The sequence below is a fragment of the Acomys minous genome (assembly GCF_964271855.1).
Source record: "Acomys minous genome assembly, chromosome: 3".
Taxonomy (NCBI): domain Eukaryota; kingdom Metazoa; phylum Chordata; class Mammalia; order Rodentia; family Muridae; genus Acomys; species Acomys minous.
Window position 1 is genome coordinate 79,351,786 of NC_140485.1, and position 27,885 is coordinate 79,379,670.

General features: G+C 46.8%; 1 protein-coding gene across 2 annotated transcripts in view; it reads left to right on the plus strand.

The window, feature by feature from the left end:
• The first annotated feature begins 7,867 nt into the window (after window positions 1-7,867).
• Window positions 7,868-27,885, plus strand: part of EDEM2 (ER degradation enhancing alpha-mannosidase like protein 2) — a 29,639-nt gene continuing 9,621 nt past the window's right edge. The window contains exons 1-6 of one of the 2 annotated variants that reach the window (XM_084775686.1): window positions 7,869-8,079; window positions 8,320-8,430; window positions 10,700-10,739; window positions 15,183-15,288; window positions 22,538-22,663; window positions 24,844-25,055. In XM_084775686.1, the coding sequence (XP_084631812.1) occupies window positions 7,973-8,079; window positions 8,320-8,430; window positions 10,700-10,739; window positions 15,183-15,288; window positions 22,538-22,663; window positions 24,844-25,055 (702 nt within the window). In that variant the 5' untranslated portion in view covers window positions 7,869-7,972. Of the gene's footprint in view, window positions 8,080-8,319; window positions 8,431-10,699; window positions 10,740-15,182; window positions 15,289-22,537; window positions 22,664-24,843; window positions 25,056-27,885 lie in introns of both variants that reach the window. The other variant, XM_084775687.1, reaches the window with a different exon arrangement.

A 27,885-nucleotide genomic window follows, 5' to 3' on the forward strand; every position in this document is an offset into this window, starting at 1 on the left:
CTTCTTGGTTGGGTGTGCCATGGGGCTTGGTGCATCACCAAACCATCAAAATGGCAGAGAAAGCATCTGCTTTCAACATCACCAAAACACCTTCTCCACATCCCCACCATTTGCTGGATAGGAACAGATTTTCATTGTTAAAGCATTGGACCATTATGGTGCCAGTAGATGCCATGGAAAGTCCTGCAATTTTATTCAGTCATTTTATATTTACTTACTCCTCTTTAAAAAAAAAAAATCATAGGGCTGAGGATATAGCTCAGGGTAGTCTGTTTGCCCAGCATGCTCAAGACCCCAGGCTCAACGCCCAGTACCCAAAAGTGAATCAATGTATATAACAGGTCAGGTCATTTTAATTGTTTTTAAGACTGCAGATCAGCTGTAGATTCATTAATAAGCCTGAGTTCACATGGAAGATGGTGTTAGGAAAAAATGTGGAGGGCCCTGCCTACGAGTCACCGCTGCAGTTTTTGGATGTGCTGGACACAGGCGAAATGCAAGCATTTCTACAAGGCAGCAGATGGAGAACTTCCCAGGAACAAAATAGTTATTTGTTGGCAGCCTGAGAGTATGGAGTGGACAAACTCTGCTTTGGGAGTTGAAAGAATCTGAACCCCCTGACCTTCAGATCCTGGAAAAGGGATTCCCAGATATTCCCCCAGTTAAGCGTCCAGCTTTGGGCCAAAGGGGATCTAATGTCCAGACCCAAGGTCTCAACTTCATATTCTGGCTTTTCAACCCAAGGGAAGGGAAAGGTGACCCTGGAATCACATCAGACGCTGGACAAGCTGACCAGATTGCCAGTTTTAAATTCTGAACCAGCCTCTCATTATTCTCAGCAATATGGTACAAAGCGGACTGACTGCTTGGCCACAAATTCTGGCTCGAGTACTTACTAAGCATGAGACATTGTTGTTTACTCAGACCTCTCTTTGACTTTTAACATTTGCCCTTCAAGGAGCTGAGGATATGACTCGGTGGATAAAGGGCACATTCTGGACTTGCAGAAGACCTGAGTTTGGCTTAGGGTTGCCTGCAATGCCATCGTTAAGGGATCCGATGCCCTCCCTCTTCTGGCCTCTGTGGGGACATACACCCACACGGGCACACACACACACATGCATGCACACACACACATGCATGCACACACACACACACACACGCATACACATACACACATACATGCATGCACACACACACACACGCATACACGCACGCACGCACGCACGCACGCACGCACGCACGCACGCACGCTGTGAAATGGTGATAACAATACTGTTGGGAGGTTGTGGGATGACGTCAGTGAGTACTAAGACCGGTCCACCTGCAATAGGAAAATCACTGTACATAAATACTTCTGCCAACACATTTAGCCATTTCTTCCTCCTTCTTTAGCTCCTCCCCCTTTCTTCTGCTACCCCTCCTCCTTCTCCTCTTCCTCCATTTGGCAAATAGTTCTTCCGTCTGGAATGTTGCCCCAGTTGTGTTTTGCTTCCGGAATGTTGCTGAGGGACTTCTGTTGTCCATGACTATTGGGTTTCTGCTTTCTGATTTTTTTTTTTTTTGCAATAACTCAGTGATTTGTAATGTTTTTTTTTCTTATTCTGAGAAGTGATCTCATACATTTGCTTTCCAGATATGGAAACTGTGTCTCTGAAAGAGAAAGCGACTCACGCAAGACCACACAAAGACTGATGCTAAACCGGCAACGGAACCAAGACCTACTAACTCTCAACATGAGGCTTCTGTATTCGATACGTCATTGCTCTGCGGTGCTGATATGATCAAAGTGCCTTCCAAACCCACGGGAAGATGTGACTATTCTGTATTCCAAGTGTCCACCAAGTAGTCACCAACAAACATCTCTCCTTTCCAACACAATTTCAAGGCCTGCATGGAAAGGACCCTGGCCTGTTGGTTTGTAATAGTAGTTTTGTGCTCAGCACGAAGCTTCAAACTATTTTTGTTTTTGTTTTTGTTTTTTGAGACAGGGTTTCTCTGTGTCCTGGACTGACTTTGTAGATCAGACTGGCCTCAAATTCACAGCGATCTACCTGCCTCTGTTTCCCGAGTGCTGGGATTAAAGGCACACCTAGTTCTTTTTTTTTTTTTTTTTTTTTTTTAATATTTCTTATTTCATGTGTCTTGGCATGAGAGTGTCAGATCCCCTGGAACTGGAGTTACAAACAGTTGTAGACTGCCATGTGGGTGCTGGGGATTGAACCCAGGTCCTCTGGAAGAGCAGTCAGTGCTCTTAACCACTGAGCCATCTCTGCAGCCCTGAAGCTTCAAACTCTTCAGCATTGGAGTTACTGCCTGTGATCCCCTAGCACTGTTAAGAGTGAATGCAAAATGAATAGATTTCCCACAGGAAGACAGGGAAAAGAATTAACATCTATTAAGAACAATATTAAGAATGCTGGATGGGTGTGTGAGTGTGGCACGCACACCTTTAATCCCAGCACTCAAGAGGCAGAGGCAGGTGAATCTCTGAGTTAGAGACCAGCCTGGTCTACAGGGAGAGTTTCAGGACAGCCAGTGCTACACAGAGAAACCCTGTCCCAAACAAAGCAATCCTCCCCCCAAGAGAAACAATGCATACAAGTCATTTATCCTGGGACTTTTCACTTCCATTATCCTATTTAATCTGAAGACATCCCTTCTTGCCTTGTCAATTTCTGCATTTAAAATATGGAAATTGAGGTTTAGGGCAGTTAGGTGACTCACTCTGAGAGTCTCTTTATCTGTAAAGAGTTTTGTAGTTTGTAATTTCACGGAATTGCACCCTCCCGAGCTAGACCATAATATCGTAAACAGAGTGAGGGGCAAAGCCAGGAAGGAAGAATTCTAATCCTTTTCAAGGGCCATATATATATATATATATTTTGCCTCATCAGATACCTGAGAAATCAGTAAAAAAAAAATTCTAAAAATTGGAGCTGGCGAGTTAGTTCAGAATTTAAGAGCACTGCCTGCTCTTCCAAAGGACCTGGGTTCAATTCCCAGCACCTACATCACAGCTCACAACTGTCTGTAATTCCAGTTCCAGGGGATCTGACACTATCACACACACACATACAAGCAGACAGAAAACCAATGTACATAAATAAAAATAAATCTGTTATTTTAGGCCAGGCAGTGGTGGTGCACACGTTTAATCTGCAGGGGTAGGCGGATCACTGTGCGTTCGAGGCCAGCCTGGTCTACAAAGTGAGTCCAGGACCCAAGGCTACACAGAAAAACCCTGTCTCAAAAAAAAAAAAAAAAAAAAAAAAAAAAAAAAAAAAGAAAGAAAGAAAGAAAGAAAGGAAATCAATTGTAAAAATATAAATCTCGGTTTTAGTCATTCTATGAATGTTAAAAAAAGCTTTGTTTTTATCAAAATAAGAAACTTAACCATTTCTGTTTTGTTCATAGAGACACCAAATCCAGGCAGCCTTGTCCCACCCTCCCTGCAAATATTTCATATACATTAGAATTCTGAATAGGAGACAAAAAGCTAAGTGGCTTATAACATGGAAAAAGATGTTTTAGGCTAAGTCAACTTTCATAATAAAGAAAGGCTCATGCTTAGTGCCCATGCTAAACTAAAAAGTAGCCCTCTAACGTCCACATCATCACCCCTGGAACCTGTGCTACCTTGTTTGGAGAGAGTCCTTAAAGGTGTCATTAAGGATCTTGAGAGGAAAGATTATTCAGTATTTTTAAGGTGGGTCCTAAATATAGCAAAACGTTTGTTGTTTTTCTTTTTTCTTTTTAAAAAAGAGTTATTTATTTATTATTTACACAGTATTCTGCCTGCATGTGTTCTTGTATGCCAGAGGGTACCAGATCTCATTATAGATGGTTATGAGGCACCATGTGGTTTCTGGGAATTGAACTCAGGACCTTTAGGAAGAACAGTCAGTCCTCTTAACCTCTGAGCCATCTCTCCAGCCCAGCACCTCCCCACCTGCCCCACTCCTTTTTCCCCCTGAAACAAGATTTCTCTGTGTAGCCCTGACTGTCCTGGACTTACTTTGTAGACCAGGCTGGCTTTGAACTCATAGTGATAGCCTGCCTCTGCCTCCCACGTGCTGGGATTACCAGGCAACAAAAGAGTTTTTATGAAAGAGAAGCAGAGGGAGATGTGATACGTGCTCTAAGAGGACAGAAGACAGAAAGAGGAATGCGAGGATGGAAGAGCATAGACAGGAATAACACAGTTATAAGATGGGGGTGGGGGTAGGGGTGGGGGTCGGGGTGGGGGTAGGGGTGGGGGTCGGGGTGGGGGTGGGGGTGGAGGACTCTAACCATCAGGAGAATTGGGAGAGGCAAGAAGCAGTGTGTGGCTGGTTTTACGTCATTTTTACACAAGCTATAGTCACCAGATAGGAAGGAACCTCGATTGAGAAAAACGTTTCTGTAGGCAAGCCTATAGGATAGTTTCTTCACTAGTGACTGATGGGGGAGGGGCCAGCCCATTCCTGAGGTGGTGGCCCTGAGTCCTATAAGAAACCAGGTTGAGCAAGGCATAAGGAGACAGCCACTCAGCAGCTCCCCCCCACCCCCATCCATGGCTTCTGCATCAGCTGGCAGTTTGAGTTCCTAACTTGGCTCTCCTCAGTGCACTGTGACTAGGAGAGACATAAGCCAAATGAGACCTTTCCGTCCTGCGATGCTTTTAATCATGGTGTTCTGTCACAGGAGTAGAACCCCTAATTAAGATAAGCAGGCTTTCCTTCCTCATAAGCATTAGAAGAGAGGGTAACTTTTCCAAAAGGTTATTTTGGACTCAATGAAACTGACTTCAGGCGTCTGAACTCCGGAAGTGGGAGAATAAATTTTCTCCTGTGTCGAGCTTCCAAGTTCATGATACTTTGCTACAGTAGCTTGGGAAAACTCACACACCCCTGTGTTGTTACCCAGGTCTCAGTCTCCTGTGGTTTCCTTTCTAACTGACCACTCTAAGCAGTGGTTTTGGTTTTGGTTTGTTTTGAGGTTTCTGAGACAAGGTTTCTCTGTGTAGCCTTGGATGTCCTGGACTCACTTTGTAGAACAGGCTGGCCTCGAACTCATAGAGATGAACCTGCCCCTGCGTCACAGCGCCTGGATCCCTCTAAGAAGTGTTTAAAAAATACTATTCTAGGGGCTGGAGGAGTGGCTCAGTGGTTAAGAGCTGTTCTTGCAGAGGTTCTGGGTTCAGTTCCCAGCACCCACATAGTGGCTCACAACCATCTGTAATGGGATTTGATGCAGTCTTTTGGTGTGCAGGTGTACACGCATGCAGACAAAGCCCTAGAATATATAAGTAAATAAATAAATCTTTATAAAAAAATACTGTTCTAGTTACTCGGTGTTCACTCTGCCAGTATTGTAGGCATTTTTTTATGGTTCACTGACTCCTCCAATCCTATTAAGCAGGTATTAATAGTCTTCCTAATTTACAAATGAGAAAAAAAGGGGAGGTCACACCCCTAATAGTAATGCCCCAACTTAACACCCCACATTTACCCTTGACCCACCCACCTGTAATAATTTTTTAAAATTACATTTAGGACCCACCTCAGTGTTTCAGGGTTAGATACAGAGTTTAATTCATTTATCAACTGATGGCACTTTGGGACACTTACTGAGAGATATTTTCAGGAATGTCAGATCGGGACTAGAGAGATGGATCAGTCGTTAAGAGCACTGGCTACCCTTCTAAATGAACTGGCTTCAATTCCCAGCACCCACATGGGGGCTCACAATGTCTATAATTTTAGTCCCCTTTTCTGCCCCAGAAGGGATCAGGCATTTGGACAAAACCCTCATGTACATGAATAAAATTACAAAATTATAGCCGGGCGTGGTGGCGCACGCCTTTAATCCCAGCACTCGGGAGGCAGAGGCAGGCGGATCGCTGTGAGTTCGAGGCCAGCCTGGTCTACAAAGTGAGTCCAGGACAGGCAAGGCTAATACAGAGAGACCCTGTCTCGAAAAACCAAAAAAAAAAAAAAAAAAAAAAAAAAAAAAAAATTACAAAATTATGCTGAACCCAAAACTTGCCCATAACTCCTTACCTCTGCTCACGTATGCAGCCCTAATAAACGTAGTGTACCGCAAACACAACCGCAAAAGACGTGACCGTAGGAAAGGGCTTGCTAGGAGGAAGAAGAGGTTCAGCCAGAGCACAGGGAGATGGTGGGAGGTAATAGGGGAGGGGCAGTGACCAGCACACATTATACACACATATGAAATTGTCAAAGAACAAGCATTTTTAAATGATTGTTTATTATATTTTTATGTGCATTGGTGTTCTGCCTGCATTCATGTACATGTGTGAGGGTAGTGCCAGATTCCCTGGAACTGGAGCTACAGACAACTGTCAGCTGCCATGTGGGTGCCGGGAACACAACCCTGGCCCCTCCGGAAGGGCAGCTAGGGCTCCTAACCGTTGACCCATCTCTTCAGACCCTGAGAGCAATATTTTTTAAAAAGAATGCTGGACCAAATGAGGTGAAGTTTGCCTGTACTCTGCCCAATAAGTTGAGCAGCCATTTCCCTCTCACTCTTCCAGCAAAGAAGTGGTGGGCAATTCTAGAATTAAAGAAAAGTCAAAGTTAAAAGGATCTCACAGAGGCTGGGTAGGGGCGGTGCATGCCTTTAGTCCCAGAGGCATGTGCATCTCTGAGAGGTCAAGGCCAGCCTGGTCTACAGAGCTGAGCTCCAGGACAGCCAGGGTTGTTACAGAGAAATCCTGTCTCGAAAAACCAAACCAAACCAAAAACAAAAAGGGTCTCAATGGGCCGAGCATGGTGGCGCACACCTTTATACCCAGCATTCGGGAGGCAGAGGCAGGTAGATCACTGTGAGTTAGAGGCCAGCCTGGTCTATAAAGTGAGTCCAGGACAGGCAAGATTATACAGAGAAACCCTGTCTCCCAAAACCAACCAACTAGCCAAACAAACAAGCAAAATGGGTATCAATGATCAGTTTAGTCAACCCGCCTCCTTTTTTTTTTTTTTTTTTTTTTTTTAATAAACATGGACGGTGTCCAGAGGAGGGGAGGGGCTTCTGTAGAGTCGCAGAGATCGGTCGTGTGTGAATGGCAGAGTTGTAAGGAAGCCATTTCTAACTTCAAATCCAGGGCTGTCTCTACAGCCCGTCACACTCACCAAAAAAAATGTGCTGTTGTGGTTGACGCACTGACAAAGTCTAGGACCTAGCAAGAAAGGAAGTGGAAAAATTGGCCCAGATGTTCTCAAAGGAGTAGTGCTGGGGGGGGTGGGGGGGGGGTGAGATCTTCATTCTCACCGGAGGTACTAAGGACTGCAGCCATTGAGATGGTCCAGGGTATTGGGACAGGAAAGAAAGCTCTGGGTTGACTTTAAAGATTTAAAGGAGCCATGATTTCACGGCATCCTAAAGCGAAAGAAAAGTCATACACTTGTGAATTCCTAGAGATTTCTGGAAATTCTGAGAGTAACAGCTTTCGGAAAATAATTACAGAGCTTCATTATACAATAGGGGAAGTGGTTTGGGAAACCCTGCGTCTAATAATGGTCAAAGCGGAGGGTTTTCGTCTATCTTTACATAGACATCTGCTCAAATCTTGAGTCCCTGCTAGTCTCTTCCTAAAAAGGTTATTTGGGAAAAACTAAACTAAACTGGACAGTGCCTGTAAAGTGCTCCCTGACGCTTTACCACACAGTAAGGGCTCAACAAACGGAATCTGGGATTGTGAAAACACCATTAACAGAAGCCACAACAGCCACTGTCTTTAAGACACGTTGAACTCCTCTCTGTAGACTAGATATCCCGAGATGCTCTTTTGCCTGGGTCCCACTGCCCATTGCACCCTGGTCCTTGTAGTCAGGAAGTGAGTGGCTTCTTGCTCAACGCGCAGGCGTCGTAGTGCGTATCCCCGGAAGAACCAGCCGCGGCTCGGAGGATGAGCTGGTGGCGGTGGCTGCAGCTGCTGCGGCGGCACTGACAGGACACGAGCTCTATGCCTTTCCGGCTGCTCATCCCTCTCGGCCTCGTGTGCGTGCTGCTGCCCCTGCACCATGGTGCGCCAGGCCCCGACGGCACCGCGCCCGACCCCGCCCACTACAGGTGAAGGGGACCAGGCTCCCGCTCTCTATGGCTGGGGACTGGCAAGAGCCCACCGGGCCCCTTCCCTTCCTTCCCTCAGCCCCAGGACCCCCCACCCTGACGTGCTCTGGTCCCGCTGCTGGGCCCTCGGCAGAAATCGTTTGGTGGTTCCCACTCTCTGTCCTGTCCTGTGTCTGGTCCTTTTCTCCCGCCTGGTTTTGGGTTCTGGCCCCTGCCTTATATTCTCAATCCTCGAACCAGGGAGCGAGTCAAGGCCATGTTCTACCACGCCTACGACAGTTACCTGGAAAATGCCTTTCCCTACGACGAGCTGAGACCTCTCACCTGTGACGGGCACGACACCTGGGGCAGGTAGAACGAGCTTGAGGGCCAAGGGGGTTGGCCGGGGTCCTAGGAGAGGGCTGGTGGCTTCGTGATCTCACAGTTTGTGGAAAGTTTCCGGCCCGGGGTTGATTCAAGCCTTTCCCCTCAATGCAAACCACCGCTGTCAGAATCTATACAGTTCTCACAGTACAAAAAAGTCTTGCTTTAACCTGCCAAGCTAGACCTCTGGACGCACCCTCAGCAGGAACGGACTTGGGGATATTTCTGGACTCACAAAAATAATTTGAAAACAAAAAACCTCCCAACAGTCAGAAAACTTAACTCCACTGGGCACACAGGTCCAGGACAGGGTGTTACTCTCCCCAAATTTAAGATCCTTTGTAGTTGGTGTACCTTGTATAACCAAAAAGTATTTCATCTCTATTTTCACACCATTATTTCATGTCACTCCTGTCTTGTATCATCACATCCTTTTTTTCGTTTTCACTGGAATAAAACCCCAGCTGAGGAAAGAATCATTGCATCAGCCAAAACTGACATTAGGGCTAGACTCCCTAGTTGCTGTGTGCTTTTTTGTTTGATTTTGTTTGAGATAGGTTCCACATAACGCAGCCTGGTCCCAAGCTCACTGTGTAGCTGAGAGTGGCCTTGAAACTGGTGCTGGGATTTGCAGGTGCTCACATCACTGCCGACTTATCGCTGTTTTTACAAATATTTATAAATGATAGCATACTCTTGTAGACTACACAAGTAAGTACGAGCTTGTGCTAGTTTTTAGTTTTTAGTTGGAACAAAAAGGAAATACAGAAACAAACGGCGAATCGAGGCAGGGCAGAGTCATTCTTGTCAACTATCTCGTTCCTTAGAACTCCCGCACTACAACTTTTTCTGTATATCATTCTAGAATATTCTGTTTATACAACTCTGGGTGTGCATATGTGTGTTATGTATTGAGACAGGATCTTGCTATGTAGCCCAGACTGTATCAGCCTCACCGCTGCTGGGGTTGCAGGCCACACCTGGCTACTGTGTTTCTTTGTTAAAAAAAAAAAAAAAAGATGAACTTATTAAAGATATAATTTCCATGTAATAAAGTACCCCACTTTAAATGTCTAGTAGCCACTATTACAACTAACATGTAGAATATGTCTTTACTCTAAAAAGTTCCCAAGTACACCTTATCAGTTATCCGTCTGCTGCCCCTGGCCCTACCAGCCGCACGCCTGCTTTCTGGCAGTATGGTTTTAGAAATTGTATTAATGGTATATGTGTTTGCCTTGCATGAATTTAGGTGCACCATATGTGTGCAGGAGCCTGCACAGGCTCCATGCTAGAGTCCCTGAAACCCAAGTTGCCAGCAATTGTGAACCCCCATATTGCTCCTGGGGATCAAACTCAGGTCCTCTGCAAGAGCAGTAAGCGGTCTAACCACTGAACCATCTGTACAGCCCCCAGCATGGCCTTTTATTTATATTTATTTGGAAATGCATGTGAAAACACGCTATGTGACGGCTTACTTCATATGTGGTGTTTTTCGTTTTCTTTCTTTCTTTCTTTCTTTTTTTTTACAAGACCATTTCTCTCTGTGTAGCCTTGGCTGTCCTGGACTTGCTTTGTAGACCAGGCTGGCTTCTAATTCACAGAGATCTGCCTGCCTCTGCCTTCCAGTGCCTCCCAGTGCTGGGATTACAAGTGAGTGCCCCCAGGCTGCTGGTGTTTGTAATTTATTTGCATGTACACCTGTACGCACAAGAAGAGGGCATTATAACACATTATAGATAATTGCGACCCATCATGTGGTTGCTGGGAATTGAACTCAGGACGTCTGGGTGAACAGACAGTGCTTTTACCTGCTGAGCCATCTCTCCAGCCCGGTGTTTATAATTTAAAAGCACGATCTTCTCCTGGTGACCTTAATAATGTCATGAATTTGTACTTGTTTGTATCATAGTTTGTTCATCACTCTTCAGCCTGTGAGCAACTGCTAATGTCCAGCTTTTTGATGTTATAAGTTAACAAAGCCTTGCGCATTTTCCAACATGCTACAGTTTTGTGCTGCCTCTCTGTCATAGGGAAGCATGCCAGAAAACATAAGTGAAATGTTAATTACAGTTGAGCTACCTCAGGCAGTCAAGGAACTCTGATTTTCCCTCCAGTTCCTCTGTTGTGACTATAACGGGAACGCTAGGTACGTCCCTATCCCCGGGCCTCACAGTTTGGGGAGAATCGGATGGGGCAGTTGTAAATCTGGTGTTTGACGTTCTTACGAAGCGGCTGGCATTTTGTCTTTTCACAGTTTTTCTCTGACGCTAATCGATGCCCTGGACACCTTGCTGGTAAGTATCCCACCTATTTCTTTTCCTGTCTTATCATTGTCTAGCCAGCATCCTTCCTCTTTTGATAGCTCGCCTGTGGATAAAAAGTAATTTTCTCCCCTGAGCCTCTCATCTCATGATTCTGAGCCACCAGGCTCTGGTTAGCCGAGCGCATAGGAGAGAATGCCAAGTTCCAGGAGAAAACCAATGTTGCAGCTCATTCATTGAGCAAATATTTACAGAGGACCTGTGACAGACGTGCACAGCTCTGTGAGAGATCCAGAGACTTTGGCATCATCCTTTTCAGAAGCTTATATTCTAGGATCCATGTTCAGTGGCAGCAAGGGACTGTCATGTGCATGGCTTGTGCTGAGTCCTTTACAGGCTGTATTAGTCAGTTTTTGTCATTGCTATGACCACACAAGAGCACAGCTTAAAAGAAGGAAAGATGTATTTTGGCTCACAGTATTGGAGGTTGCTTAGCCCCGTGTGCTTGGCAACAGTGTGGCGGGGATGCTTCTTCGCCTTATGGTGGACTGAAAACAGATGTCAGGAGACAGGAGGGGGCAGGGACGATACCCCCACTCCTCACCCCCCACCCCCCAGCGACTTACTTCCTCCAGTCAGGTCCACTTGGTAAGGCTTCCATACCTTCTCAGAATATGCTACCTGCTGGGAACTTAGACTTCCACACAGCCTATCACAATTTCCTGGTCTTTTGTTTTTGTTTTGTTTTGTTTTTTGTCTTGTTTTGTTTTTCGAGACAGGTTTCTCTGTGTGGCTCTGACTGTCCTGGACTCAAATTGTAGCCAGGCTAGCCTCGAACTCACTGAGATCCGCCTGCCTCTGCTGGGATTAAAGCCACGCACCACCTGCCCAGCACCACAATTTCTTCTTATTCAAATTACAACCTGTGCATTATCCTATTTAATCCTTCCAGTAATTTCTTGGTTTTATTATTTCATTATTTTATTCCTTCCTATAGCTGAGAAATGTGATCCTTAGAAAGATAAAAACAGAACTGGGACTTAAACTGAATTTTATGTGACTCCAATCCTTGGTTGTTTTCTGCTCTGCCTACCCCTACCCAGGGTTTTCTTGTCTAGCCAGGTAGACCTCAAACTAGGTGATCCTCTTGCCTCAGCCTCCCAAGTGCTAAGATTATAAAGATTTACCACCATGCCTGGCTACTCTTCATTTTTATACACCTATAATATTTATGTGACTGTGAGTATTACCTATGTATGGTTTGGCTTATACTTTTTTGTGTGTACTGTTAATTTCTGTGTTTTTATCTATTCATCATATGTTTATTGAGGACAAGCATAGTGCTAAACTTTGGAGTCAAAATGATGAGTTTAAACAGAAATGACCCCTGCTTGCCTGTTGTTTGAGATATTAGCACTGGAATCAAAGAATAGCCATAAAAGCTGGGCATGGTGGCCCATGCCTGTAATCCCAGCACTTGGGGAGACAGAGGCAGGCTGATCTCTGAGTTCAAGGCTAGCCAGGTCTATGGAGTGAGTTCCAGGACAGCCAGGGTTTTACAGACAACAAGCAAACAATCAGGAAAACTGATCTGACTTAGGCTGAGGATGCAGGGAGAACTTGTCTGAGGCAGTGATGTAAAGTTGGAGTTGGAATTTGAAGGAGAAGCTGGGAAAGTGATGGAAGAAAGACGTGAGGCCAGTAGTGCAAAGGCTTTGTGGCAGGAGAGCGAAGCAAGTGCAACGAATGGGAGGGAGGCCAGTGTGGAGGGAGCTGGGGAGAGGAGGGCGCGAGCGACACGGGGGATCTGTAGGGACTGGGGGCTGCAGGAGCTTCTTCACTATGTTACGATCTTTCACTCGAGAGTACAGAGGAGCTCCTAGGCACAGTGACACACGCCTGTAATCCCAGAACTCAGGAGGCTGAGACATTCAGATCTCTGTGAGTTCAAGGCCAGCCTGGTCTACAAAGCAGGTCCAAGACAGCCAAGGCTACACAGAGAAACCCTGTCTTGAAAAAAAAAAAAAAACAAAAAAAAAAAAAAAAAAAAAGGTACAGGCGAGGCCAGCCTGGTCTACAAAGCAGGTCCAAGACAGCCAAGGCTACACAGAGAAACCCTGTCTTGAAAAACCAAAAAAAAAAAAAAAAAAGAAAAAAGAAAAAAAAAGGTACACTGGCATTTCTTAAGTGCAGGACAGGAAGTAATGAAATTTCTGCTTGGAGATCACTGACTGCCACATAAAGAAAGCTGTGTCCTCATTCAACAAACACTTGCTAAGTAATTGCTTCCTGAGCTGTGTCTGGCACTCTGGGAAAATGCAAGAACGAATGGTGCCTCTGCCATTGCGAAGGGTCTTGTCTCGTCTTGTTATAATGTGGAAAGACATAGAGACCCTAACAGTTGTGTGAGTAGAGAGATTAGGGATCTTTAGAGGAAGAAAAAGGCTGAAGAAAGAGTCGGAGGCCTCCTAGAGCAGGCGACAGTCCCCGCTGGTGGGCCGGATTTATACATGGAAGACATAGGAGGAGGAAACCGGACACTGGACAGATAAAGGTGGGCTAGAGGCAGGCGAACGGGGGAAGACAGGACAGGAAGCAGGCCGGCTCCAGGTCCTGGAGAAGCTTGAGTGTGAGCGGTAAGATCGTCGGGAACTGTTCGGGTTGCAAATTGCAGAACTTACTGGATCAGATAACTAGAAAGTCCAGATCAAGGCTGGCCTCAGACCCGATCCAGACAGACAAATGACGTCGATAGCAGTCGCCTTCCACCTTTTATCTCTGCCTCTGTGGCTGCTGTGTTCTCGGAGTCTCCGTAAAAGGTAGGTCAGCCAGTTGTCTTTTGCATTACTCCGCAGCTTAAGAAACCGTATGTTCAAACCATCCCCCTGCCCCGTTAATCCAAGGAGTCAGTCTTTATCGACCAGGCTTGGATCACACACGCGTCCCCAGACAGTCTCCCTTGGTGAAGGGATATGGTTGGTAATGTGGCTGCTCCCAGTGAGGTGCCCGCTCCACGTCTGGGGACATGAGGTCACCCTCTTCTGCATTACAGGAGTGACTGTGGGTGGAAGAGAATTCAAGGGAAATTTGGGGTGATAGTAGCAGAAAATTAATCAGTATTACATATCAAACTAGGCATGGTGGCACACAACTGTAACCCCAGCGCTTGAGAGTTGGAGCCAGGAACACCAGCAGTCGAAAGGCCATTTTTGCCTTACATGGTGTGTTTGAGGCCAATCTGGGCTGTATGAGGACATTTCAAACAAACAAAAAAGCAAACACGTTTACTCTCTGTATATATAGCTCTCCTCTCCCTTTCTCTCTTCCCTACACCCTCTCTCCCTACATATATGTATATCCACATACAACGCATATGTATATACACACATGTATATGTAGAAACATATATCTAGCATTGGGCCGGTAATTTAAACATTTATTTTCCCAAGGAAAAGAAAGGAGGGGCTATGGCTTAGTTGATAGACTACTTGCCGTATGCCTGCAGCCATGGGTTCAGTCCCCATCAACTTCAAATGGATAAGAACTACAAAGCTGAATGAAAATGCAGATTCATCCTTTAAGCATACAATTTGGGGGCTAGAGAGATGGCCCAGAGATTTTTAAGAGCACTGTTGCTCTTGGAGAGGACCTGGGGTCGGGTCCCAGTACCCATACGGTGGCTCACACCCATCTGTTAGCTCCAGTGTGAGGAGAGTGAACCCCCTCTCCCCAGCATACACACACACTTCTGACCTCCGAGGGCACCAAGTGTGAATGTGGCACACTTATACGGAGGCAAAACACTCAAACCCACAAAATAATTAAATTTTTCAAAAAAGAAAAGAAAAGGAAGCCAAGAGGTCATTTTTTTTTCCCCTAGCAATGAGTCAGCTACTTAACTGACGCCATCAGACGCAGGCTCTTTGTACCTTCCTGGTCTCCCACCATAGGCTTTTATTCCCATGATTTGTACCCCAGGGGAAACAGCTTCCACCACTCCAGAAATCGCAGGGGTCAAGTAAAAGCCGTGCCGGCCGAGTCTGTTATTAGAAAAGATTTGTTCCCAAAGGTGTGTCTGGTGTACTCTCCAAGGGTCACAGTTATGGTGACAGGGCCCTCTCACAGCAGAGGAAGCCGAGAATGGTAGGTGGCATCAGGGCTCTTGGCCTCTGTGGCAGGAAGCCCTGGGATATAGATGTCTGGGAAGCAGCTGGTATTGTTTTTCACAGGGTGGAAAGGAAAGGACAAGTGAGGTACAAACAATTGATGTCCACTACTGATCTCCACGTTGTTTATGTGGGCTCTATTTAAATGGGTACCAGAAAGTTGCTCAGACTGTGTTTCTGCGTGGTTGCTGGCTCAGTGTGACTGAACTCAGGACAGAGAGGTTCTGACTGAAAAGCGATGGTCACCCCAGCATCTGAACTGCTCCGGTGCTCAGGGGAACCATATGGTCAAGCTTCTCTTTTCTTTCAGATTTTGGGGAATACCTCTGAATTCCAAAGAGTGGTGGAGGTCCTCCAGGACAATGTGGACTTTGATATTGACGTGAATGCCTCTGTGTTCGAAACCAACATCCGAGGTGAGGGCGCCTCCATTGGCCTGTAGGAGAGGGGTTGGCAGATGAGGTCTTGAGTCCAAACTAGTGACTGACAAGGCTGCTGCCTTCCTGGAGTAAATAACAGTTGTTAGCCAGTGGGGCTTTGTGGGATGATGGAAATGATATTTGATTTGGTTTATTTTCTTTTTTTCTCTTTTGTTTTTGAGACATAGTCATACATGTAACTCTGGCTGGCCAGAAACTGGCTGGGTTTAGCCAGAAACTAGACCAGGCTGACCTCAAACTCAAATATCTGCCCCCTTCTGCCTCCCTAATGCTGGATTTAAAGGTGTGTACTACCACTCCCTGCTAGGTTTTCGGTTTTTGTTTTTGTTTTTAAGACATGGTCTCTTGCCGGGTGGTGGTGGCGCACGCCTTTAATCCCAGCACTCGGGAGGCAGAGGCAGGCAAATCGCTTGCGAGTTCGAGGCCAGCCTGGTCTACAGTGTGAGTCCAGGACAGCCAAGGCTACACAGAGAAACCCTGTCTCCCCCCTCCCCACCCCCCCCCCCCAAAAGACATGGTCTCTTGCTTTTACCAAGGCCGAATTACAGCTGACTACGTAGTACAAACTGGCTTCAAACTCAAAGCCGTCCTTTTTCCTCAGCCTGCTGAGTGCTGAGATCACAGGCGAGAGCCACCACACCCAGATCCCGTTTCCTTTTATTAAGGTTGAAGTTGTGCACGCTATCCTCTAAAAGAGTTTTCTTTAACAAATCCCTAAACAACTTACTAAAGTCGTGAACACTTTCTGTTCTCTTCCTGAACGATGGACACGACGCAGAGACGAACATCTTGACACATGCGCTGTGGTTGCATAGTTAGTTCTTTCCACTTAAGTTCAGGTGTGCTCGTGTATTTAGCACCTCTGCGCGCATGTGTGCTCATGCAAGTGTGCACGGATGTGTACAGCCAGAGGCCAGCTCCCGGAGTTAGTCATCAGGAGCTGTTCACCTTGTTTTCCAGACAGGGTCTCTTCCTGGGCCCTGGGCCTCGCTGGCTGTGCTGGCCTGCAGGGCCACTGCGCCCCAGGGAGCCTCCTACCTCTGCTTCCCCAGCACTGGGGTCACAGGCGTGAACCTTCACACTCACTGTTTTTTTTCAGATGGGTGCTAGGGATGGGATTGAGGTCTTCATATTTACAGGGCTAGTCCTTTACTAACTGAGCCGACTCCCCAGCCCGTTACCACCTCCTGGCGGACTTTGCTTTCATGTCTCAGGCCTTATTATATGTGTGATCCGTCTTTTCTCTAAAGAACGTTAGAATTTTCCTTTGTATGGGTATGCTCTTGGCAAAGTTTCTCAGGTTTTGTTTACACAAAAACGCCTTTGTCCCACTGCCTTCCGTCTTTGGGAGGTGTTGCATGTATAGCCTCTATTAACGATTTTTTATCTTAGTTCATCAAAGAAAAGTTTCCACTGTCTCCTAGTTTCATTTTGTTGTTAAGAAATAGTCTGCCAACCTCATGGTCATGTCTTTGTAGATAAATCTGTTTTTATTTTTTATTCTCATGCTACCTGTCCTTTTAAAATGCTTTTATTATGGAAAAAAATTAAATACCTATAACCATTGAGAAGATAGTACAGTGAACTGGAAGCAGCCATCACCCACTGTGACCTCGAGGACGGCCAGAAAAGTGTGTGTGTGGGGGGGGATTCACCCACTGTGACCTTGAGGACAGCCAGAAAAGTGTGGGTGTGTGGGGGTATTTATTTATTAACTTGCTTGAGATTTTATAATATATGCATTTGAAGTATATATATTAGTGTATGTTGATGTTGGTTTCTTTTTATCTTGCTTGGGATTCTTAGGTCTATAAATTGCTGTTTGTCCTTGGTTGAGAAAGTTCAGATACTGCCTCTCCCCCATTTTTCCCCATCTATCTATCCTTCCATCCACCCATCCATCCATCCACCTATCCTTCCATCCATCCACCCACCCATCCACCCATCCACCCACCCATCCATCCATCCATCCACCCACCCATCCACCCATCCATCCATCCACCCACCCATCCACCCATCCATCCATCCATCCATCCATCCATCCATCCACCCACCCATCTATTTTTCCATCCATCCATCCATCCACCCATCCATCCATCTATCCTTCCATCCTTCCATCATCCATCCATCTATCTTTCCATCCTTCCATCCATCCACCCACCCATCCATCCATCTATCCTTCCATCCTTCCATCATCCATCCATCCTTCCATCATCCATCCATCTATCTTTCCATCCTTCCATCCATCCACCCACCCATCCATCCATCTATCCTTCCATCCACCCATCCATCTACCCACCCATCCACCCATCCTTCCATCCATCCACCCACCCATCCATCCATCTATCCTTCCATCCACCCATCCATCTACCCACCCATCCACCCATCCTTCCATCCATCCACCCACCCATCCATCCATCTATCCTTCCATCCACCCATCCATCTACCCACCCATCCATCTATCTATCCATCCATCCACCCATCCATCCATCCACCCACCCACCCATCCATCTATCTATCCATCCATCCACCCATCCACCCACCCATCCATCCATCCATCTATCCTTCCATCCATCCACCCATCTATTTTTCCATCCATCCATCCATCCACCCAACCATCCATCCACCCACCCATCCATCCATCCTTCCATCCACCCACCCACCCATCCATCCATCCATCTATCCTTCCATCCATCCATCCACCCACCCATCCATCCATCTATCCTTGCATCCATCCATCCATCCTTCCATCCACCCATCCATCCATCCATCCATCCATCCACCCACCCATCCACCCATCCATCCATCCATCCATCCACCCACCCATCCACCCATCCATCCATCTATCCTTTTTTTTTTTAAAGACTTATTTATTGTGTATACAGTGCATATAGATCACATTATAGATGGTTGTGAGCCGCCATGTGGTTGCTCGGAATTGAGTTCGGGACCTCTGGAAGAGCAGTCAGTGCTCTTAGCCACTGAGCCAACTCTCCAGCTCCCATCCATCTATCCTTGCATCCATCCATCTACCCATCCACCCATCCATCCGTCTATAGAATTCTACCTTGTCTCCAGAGTTGCTCTTGTATCTGAGGAACATTTTGTACCCTCATGTTGCATTTTGGATAACTTTTTGGCTGTCTTCAAGTCTTCAGGTATATTTTACATACTAGTAAATCATGTAATTTCCATTTACATTTATAATATTTTTATCTTTAGACATTTTTATTTTGGTTTTGGGTTTTTTGCTTTGTTTTTTGAGACAGGGTTTCTTTGTGTAGCCTTGGCTGTCCAGGACTCACTTTGTAGACCAGGCTGGCCTCAAACTCACAGCGGTCCACCTGCCTCTGCTTCTGGAGTGCTGGGATTGAAGGCGTGCACCACCATTGCCCAAATTACTTCTTTCTATATCTAATCTCTTTCATTTCTTTAAATATATCTCTCATACTTATTTTCCATTCTCTGGAAAATTCCTCCATCTGAAGTGGTGGCTCACTGTGGTCTACTTCTGCTTATGCTGTTATCCATAAGGCTTTGTTTTCACAATGCTTTTCTAAGATTTACACTTCTTATTTGTATTATTTATCATAGGCTCCTTTTCTAATCCTCACCAATTGGATTCTTAGAGGCCTGCATGGAATGTGGCTCCCCCCCCCCATACATTCTTGTTGATTTCTGCTGTGAGACTCAAAGTTCCACCTACAGAGCCCCTCTTTATGTTGGGGGTGTAGCTTAGCGTGGAGCACTCGCCAGCTGTGGTAGGGTCTTAGGTTTGATCTCTAGCTCTGCACAATCCCGAAGCATTCAGATTCCTACAAAGCCCCCTTTAGGCTGACATTTGAGGTTTTCTGGACCATCGGGTTCCTGTGTATTGAGACTAAAATTTGTGCATTCCTGGTTGTAGTCACTACCTCTGAGGGGATTTTGTTCCCTAACTGTTAAAACTGAGAATTGGGAAAGGCCAGTTCCACAATTTTTGAGCCAAATTTGAAGCAAGCTTTAATTAAACACTGGCCAGGATGATGGACGCTGGCCAGGACCTTTTCAGCATTTCCAGAAAATGGTGACAAGTCACATTTTGCCGAGACTTAAAAAGACGAACCCATGCCAGGTGTGGTAGCGCAGGCCTGTAATCCCAGCACTTGGGAGGCAGAGGCAGTCGAATTGCTGTGAGTTCTAGGCCAGCCTGGGTCTACAAAGCAAGTCCAGGAAAGCCAAGTCTACACAGAGAAACCCTGTCTTGGAAAAAACAAACAAACCAAAAAGGCAGACCCATAGGCCACCATGTTTCCCGTCAAGTCCAGTCAGGATCAGGCACATCTCCTGACATGTTTCCGACCCACGTTCAGTCAGGGGCAAGCCTCGTGCACCTTTGCACACTTCCTGCCCACGTCCCTCCCACCTACACGAGATCCAGCACCCGAGGTGCAGTTCAGTCAGACAAACTTGTTTAGGGGGTGAAAACAAGGACTTGTTATGTCCCACAAACGAGAGTCTCCAGCACTTCCAGAAGTATCTGCCCTTGGGCAAGGGGCTTACAGGTTAGAGGCGTTTTTGTCTCATGGATCTCTTTAACACAGTAATTAAAACTTTGGTACCAAGGTTTGAAGCCTGTACTTTTCCTAATGTTCACTCATGGAATTATGCAGGGTCTATTCCTTCTGTTTGTTTGTTTGTTCGTTTTTTGTTTTTTTGTGACAGTGTTTCTCTGTGTAGCCTTGGTTGTCCTGAACTCACTTTGTTGATCATGCTGGCCTTGAACTTGCAGGGTCTATTCTTAACCTATTTTTTTTTTTTTTTTTTTTTTTGGTTTTTGGTTTTTTTTGGTTTTTTGAGACAGGGTTTCTCTGTGTAGCCTTGGCTGTCCTGGACTCACTTTGTAGAACAGGCTGGCCTGTTTGGTTTTCTCTCCTTCAGGGCTAAGAGAAAATGAGAAAAGACAGGGCTGGGCCAAACAAGCCATCTGATAAAAGATCCCTGCATGAAGTGAGTCCTGAAAGAAATATTTGCTCTATGTAAGAATAGGTTAAGAGGGCCAGGTGTGGTGGCCCATTTTTTTGTCAGAGATCACTTCCTGGTATCTAATTAGCCTTATTTCCAATGGTAGAGTCTCTGTCCTTTTTTGGGGGCAGGGTTTCGAGACAGGGTTTCTCTGTGTAGCCTTGGCTGTCCTGGAATCACTTTGTAGACCAAGTTGGCCTCGAACTCACAGCGATCCACCTGCCTCTGCCTCCCGAGTGCTGGGATTAAAGGCGTGTGCCACCACGCCTGGCTCAAGTCTCTGTCTTTTTTATATATCCTGAATATTGTGTGATGAATCAAAATAAAACGTAAGTGGAGATAGCAGTAAGCTACCTTCTTATCTCCTGACTTGCAAAAGGTAACAGAAGAGTGACAGACTGAAGTGTGCAGAGCTTCAGAACTGGACAGCTGTCAGACAGGTGACAAGTCACAGGGAAAGTCACTTTGCTTCTGAAATGTAAGATCCATTTCTGCAGAGGGGGCAGTGTCACCGGTATCTTGGTCTATAATGGAGACTTCAAAGGACAGCCATTGTTTTTGTGACCCGCCAAGGGAAATACTTTGCTAATGCTGTCAAGTATGTGGGATTAAGGAGTGACGTTTTTGTTTGTTTTAGAACAGTGGTTGTCAACCTGTGGGGTTGCAACCCCTTTGGGTTCAAATGACTCTTTCATAGGAGACGTCGAATATCATCAGAAAACACAGATATTTTACGTTATGATTCATAATAGTAGCAAAATTACCATTATGAAGTAGCAATACAAATAATTTTATGGTTGTGGGGGTCACTATCACATGAGGAACTATATTAAAGGGTGGCAGCATTAGGAAGGTTGAGAGCCACTGCTTTAGAATATTTTGATTTATTTTTAAGTTGTATTATATTTGCGTATTTATTGTATGGGTGTGAGTGAATGCACAATGACATAGCGTGTGTGTGGAGGGCAGAGAACAGCTGGGGAAATTCACTCCGTCCTTCGCCATATGGGCCCTGGGGATGGAACTCACAGGTACCCTAACTCACTGAGCTATCTCAATGGCCCATTTAAAATGTATTCTTGATAATTTCATAGATGTATATAATATACTTTGGTCATATCCAACCCAAATCCCTCTTCCCACTCCTTCAAAACCATCCCCCACACTTCTCCAACCTTCATATGTAGTTAATGCTGCCTGCACATGGGTGTGTGGTCATCCGCTCGAGGATGGGCAGCCCACCAGTGGCCACGCCCCTGAAGAAGATGATCCCCTAACCCCTAAGAGCCATCAGTTTCCGATGGCTCCTCAGCCAGGGATGGACCCTCGTGGGCTCCTGTCCCAGTCACGCTGGAAGCTCACTAGCTTGAGTTGTGTGGTGACCACAGCTGTTGTGAGCTCGTGAGTGTAACAACCACGTCAGGTCCACAGCGCTCCTTTCCATCCTCTGCCTCTTAGGTTCACCCCACCATCCCTCCTGGGATACTCCCTGAGCCCTGAGGAAGTAGCTTAGTATAGGTATTCTGTTGAGGGCCGAGCACTCAGGAGTCACCCGTTCTCAGCAGTTTGGCCAGTCATGAGTGCTGGTCTCCGCACTGAGAACAGGTGGAAGGCTACAGTACTGACTGCTTCCAGAGAAGCTCCTTTAGCAGCATTAATCGGTGGGTATAAAAATAAATATTTAGAAGGCAGTTTGATAGCATGTCTGTTCAGTAGCCCTACAATAGAAGGGGCACCCCTAGCGCCTGTGACCTTCCTTACCATGGGCTTTTGATCAGGTTTACATTACCGGGACATAAATTCCCTCCTGTGGAACAAGCCTCAAATAAATCAGAAAGTAGTAAGTTACTCCACGGTAGCCACACCACTGTTGCAGCAGTGGACGTACTTTGTTGGATAGGTCAGTAGGTCAGCATTCAGGGCACTCTGCTGTGAAGGCATTGATACTGTCCCCAGCTCCCAGGGCCCCCTGCTGTGAAGGCATTGATACTGTCCCCAGCTCCTGTAACACCTTTTGGCACTATGGAGGCCGACAGAATTGGTTTTTATCTCTCTTGTAGTCCAGGCTGGCTTCAAACTCTGCCTCCACTTCCCAGGCATTGGGATCCGAGGTGTACGACACTTTGCCTGGGCAGCGGTGGCTTTTTCATTAGCTTCTTCCCAGCGAGGCACTCCAGCAGTGGTCCAGGGCCCTGACCCTGCTGTTCTGTGCCATCTCCAGTGGTAGGAGGACTCCTTTCTGCTCACCTCCTCTCAAAGAAGGCTGGTGTGGAAGTGGAAGCAGGGTGGCCCTGTTCCGGACCTCTCCTCAGAATGGCAGAGGAAGCAGCCCGAAAACTCCTCCCAGGTAAGAGCCAGGCAGAGGTGGGGTGGGTGGACATGGATGGGCATGATAAGGACACGGAGCCCAGCTGGTTCTCCCTTTCCTCCTCCTCTTTCCCCTCTTTTCCTGTCTTCCTGTGAGCTAGGGTTGCGCTGTGCCTGGCCTGTAGCTTGCTGTGTAGACAGGATTGACCTTGAGCTCCGACAGCCCTGCCTCTGTCCCCCAAGTGCTGGGCTGACAGGTGTGCACCACCACATCTGGCGCTAATTGTACTTCTCTGCCTGGAGCAAGAATGGCAGTGCTGGAGTTTCCCCCTGATTTTATTTTAAAACCTCATCTTTATTTCTGCCCCCGTAGAAACCGTTCACTATAGAAGTCAGGAGAGGCCTAAGCATTTTAAGGGTCTGCTGAGGGTCTTGGCCCAGGATGGCTAAGCTGGGGTTACTGCTGTTTACAGGTATAGGCTAAGGTGAGTTCCATTGGCTCACAGGCCTTGCATTTATTTTGAGGGAGCCCTCTTGCCCACTCCCAGGCCACATGCTGCTAGAATAAGAGGGCCCCAGGGAATAGCTTTGGCCTGAGCATTAAGAGCTACAGGTCCTAGGCTTTTCTCTGCTGCCGGGATCTTGACCATGCCCCTCTCCTACTCTGTTGCTCGGTTTCTCTGCCACGCATAATTCTTACCTGCTAGATGTGCTTTTGGAAGGCTGAGCTGGGGTGAGACAGAAGATGCTTGGCAAACCAGATGAGAGAGATTGGTTTCGGTGGCTAAGCCATGTTCAGGACTACATGCCAAGCCTTACTGTTTTTATCCAGTGGGGCCATCACTGCTGGGCTCAGCAGCGTCAGCTGGACGCTGTGTTCTCTTCTGGGTGTGGTAGACGTCTAGGGATGTTCACACCCAAACACATGACTGCCACGGCGTGCATTCTGCTAGCTCCTTGGCCATCTCACTTATTTGTCTCTCATTGCAGCATTCGCCTCTCAGCCCTGGGGAAGGCCAAGGCGGGAGGGTGAGCTGGGTTCAGGTCTCATAGCCCATGGCTCACAGCCACACGTTTCCTCACAAACATGTCCTGTGTGATTCATCCCCGGAGAAAACTGCCTGGTTACCCCTTCTATTTCTTTTTTCTCATTTAAAAATTATTTGCACTGAGTAATATATTCTAAAGTTCATACTGAGTAATTAGAAAGCCAGCACTAGTGTGTCACCTCCGTAGGTCAGGAAAGGATTCTTACACCCTTCCTTTAATACCAACTGCCTGTCCGTAAGATATTCCTTTGAGCCTTTCTTGCCTGTGACTCTGTCTCCTTGCTTGCCCTGTGCCAGAAAGCAAGTTTCGTTCCTCCAGCAGACAAAGTGTCCAGGGCTTGTAGCACTTACAAGTTTTGACAACTTAGGTCACAACTTGGTGACGCGCAGATTGCTCTGCCATTGTTGGCCTTTCGGGCAGGAGAGGAAATCTCTGTCTTGGGCTCATTGTCAAGTTCTTCCCTGGACACGGGGTAGGATGGGCAGAGCGCTGGGCTGGATTTGAAGAGGTGGGGTCAGGGCAGGCATTTCCAATCCCCTCCCTGAGTGACTCTGCTGTGTGACCTTTAGCTGAGTCACTTGTTACAGGCGTGATTTTCCTACCTGTAAGTAGGGAGGTATTATCAGTGGTTTGGTTGTCATCTTATTTTTAGGTTTTATTTTAAAAATAGTTTTAGTCCCTGAGCTTTTTATTTGAATCAAGGCTCTAAAATGGACTCCCCTGCCCATCTATTTTGTTTGGTGAGAGTGTGAGTGACTTCCGGTGTGGCCCCGCTACTGCCTAAAGCATAAGCCTGGCCTGCTTCACACTCACTTACCTGCCTGGCTTTGGAAGGCACAGGGTGAGAATAGAGAAGTAAAGTAAAATAAAATAAAAAGCTGTGCTAGCTAACAGGAGGCGTGCAGCGCGGCAGCTCTTTCCAGGTCTCCTCGTTATGGTGGGAGCCCAAGGTTACATAGCACAGTGTTTGGCAGCATCTGGGTTAGGCAGATCAGGGTCCTGGGTTAAGGGCCCTACAGTGAGACATACAGCTTTCTCTGGCTCAGACACAAACAGTTACCCAGGAAAAAAAGGAAGAAGTGCTGACCAGCGCCTGAAGCTTGGGGTCTATCACCAAACCACCCACCCCTCTCTCCTTCTACCTGGAGTCATACGGTTTTGACGGTCTAGCATTTCAGACCCCCACGGGCATGCCCTATGGAACTGTGAACCTGCTTCGTGGCGTGAATCCTGGAGAGACTCCTGTTACTTGTACAGCGGGGATTGGGACCTTCATTGTGGAATTCGCCACCCTGAGCAGCCTCACCGGTGACCCTGTGTTCGAAGATGTGGCCAGAGTGGCCCTGATGCGCCTCTGGGAGAGCCGGTCAGACATTGGGCTGGTAGGTCAGCTGTTGCTGCTTTCCTGTGTAAGTCAAGGCCCCTGTGTGGCCTCCACTTACGAGACCCAGAGGTCTAAGGCGTGAGTTAGGGTTCATCCAAGGCAATCTTACAGTGGTTGTAGGAGTGGCCACGATACCAAAAGTAGACTGGGCCTCTGTTTATATCTTGCCACAGAAGGTGTCTTAGTTACCGTCTCTGCTGCTGTGAAACAACACCATGACCAAAAGCAGCTGGGGAAGCAAGCATTTATTTCATCTTTAGTCCATCACCCGGGGACATCAGGTCAGGAATTCAGGGAAGGAACCTGGAGGCAGGAGCTGACCAGGGAACATGGAGGGACACTGCCTACTGGTTTGTGCCCCATGGCTTGCTCAGCTGGCTTTCTTAGAGTGCCCAGGTGCTGCACTGCTCACAGTGAGCCAGGCCCTTCTCTGTCAAGCAAGATGTGTCACAGACTTGCTCACAGGCCAGTCTCCTGGGGCATTCTCTCAGTTAAGTTCTGTTTCCCAAAATGACTCTAGCCGTGTCGAGCTGACATAAAACCCGTTAGCACAGGAGGGAGAGAGCCAGATACCTCGTCCTCGGAGGGACAGGGTTATGTTACTCTTTGAGCCTTTCTTTATTATAGGAAGGAGTCATACGCTTTACACGTCTGACTCACCGGCATAGATTACCATTTCACCTGGCCCCGTAGTGACCATCGACATAGCAAAGCCGTGTTTCATAGAACACCAGTACTGAGAGATGGTGAATGGCTGTTCTGTGAAGAAAAAAAAAAAGTCAGAACAATTAAATTAGGGGATTCTTGCATGTGGTATAGTTTTTTGTTGTTGTTGTTTCGTTTTGCTTTTACTTTTGCTCTCTTCCTTTTTCTTTTTTTAAGAGTTATAAAGAACTTGAACAGAATAAAAGTTATTAAGTGCAATAGTAAAGAAATGTCTTTCCCAAGCATACTTGACCCTAGGGCTTCATTTTCCCTTCAGTTCCTATTAATAAATGGAAATTTAACACATTCTGGGCCAACCAATTCTCAAAGCTAGTTTCAAATCTGAAAAGGGATGAGACACTGACACTAATGGTAGTTGATCCAAAGCAATCAAGACAGTGATGCTGGATTCAGTTTGGTGCTAGATTCAAGTGCTGGCCCTGCTTCAAGGTTGTTCAACCACTCTGGTCCTCAGATATTTGAGCAATGGTGTTAACATGTTAAGAACTATGCTGAGCTGGGTGTGGTGGCACAGGCCTTTAATCCCAGCACTCAGGAGGCAGAGGCAGATGGATCTCTGTGAGTTCGAGGCCAGCCTGGTCTACAAAAGTGAGTCCAGGACAGCCAAGGTTTCACAGAGAAACCTTGTCTTGAAAAACCAAAAAAGAAGGATGAGGAGGGGGAAGAAGAGGAAGAGGAAGAGGAGAAGAAGAAGAAGTAGAAGAAGAAGGGAAGAAAGAAAGTGATTTTGATTTTACATAAAGTTTGGTGCTGTGAGCTCAGAGAGTGGACCTTGTCTGAGAATTCAGAAAATCCCTTGAGATGCCACCCTAGAGGCCCATGGTAGCACCTTAGTCCAGTGCAGGCAAGTCTTGTTCCAGCGCGAGGCTGTGGTGGACTTGGTGCCCTCTCTCCTGTGCAGCCTGGCCTGTCAACACCCATGTCCTTTTGGAGATTAACCTGCTTTGCTTTGGGCTGGTAGCTCCAGGTCCTATGAGCAGGTCTCCACCAGTGACTGCTGCTGTGATGTCTGTGGTGAGCTCACTCTGAGGGGCATCTCCTGCACCAGCCTCCAGACCCCATGGGTCTGCCTTCAGTAACCTCCCGGAGAGACCTTCCTCATCACACCCCTTGATGGATTGCTTCTCCTTGCCTCTTTCATCTGTTTCTTCCTCTATTACTAGTATTCCCAGGAACTCACCTCCGGAATGAACTTCCTCCAGTCTTCCTTGGTGAGGGGCCCCGAACTCACCCAGTATGCGTCGTAGCTGTGTCTTTTCAGTTGATTGCCAACCAACTTGGACTCTCCAAGTTATATAAAAACAAAACAAAATGAAACAAACCTCCTTCTGTAGGGTTTTTCAAGACAGGGTCTCTCTGTGTATCCTTGGCTGTCCTGGAACTCACTCTGTAGACCAGGCTGGCCTTGAACTCACAGAGATCCACCTGTCTCTGCCTCCCAAATGCTGGGATTAAAGGTGTGCACCACCACTGCCTGGCTTAAAGCAAAACAAAACAAAATCTCTTTTTTAAAATTCCTTTTTAAAGGCTTTAAAGTCATGGGATTTAAAAACCAAAGCATACACAAAGGGTACCCAATGACACTGGTGGAGTCCCCCTCTCACTCCAGGCCCCCAACTGTCCAGAAGCAATAGCTCTATCAGCTTCCTGGGTCTTTGCTGAGTGTGAATAGGGTGTGTGTGTGTGTGTGTGTGTGTGTGTGTGTGTGTGTGTGTGTGTGTGTGTGTTTATGAACTCCTTTGCTTTTGATACTGGGGATTGAACCAGGGCCTTGCGACTGCTAAGCAGACACTCTGCTGTTAGCTGCATCCCCAGCTGTTTTGGGTTTTTAGACACTAGAGTCACAAACTCGTGTCTTGAGTCTGAGTCAGATTCTAGAAACAAGTTATCATCTCCCACATACATGCCCTCCTTTTCATTTTGTCTAGTGTGCTAAGTAAGTCCTTTCAAAGCCACTGTGGGCCACGTCTCCACAGTAGAGATGTGCAGGAGGATGGCTGTGGCATAGCCGCACGCTCTCCTCCATAGCCTGCATGTCGCAAGGAAGCGCTGAGGTGCCTGCCTGGCGTCTAAGCAGGCAGTCAGAGCTCTAGATAGGTCCT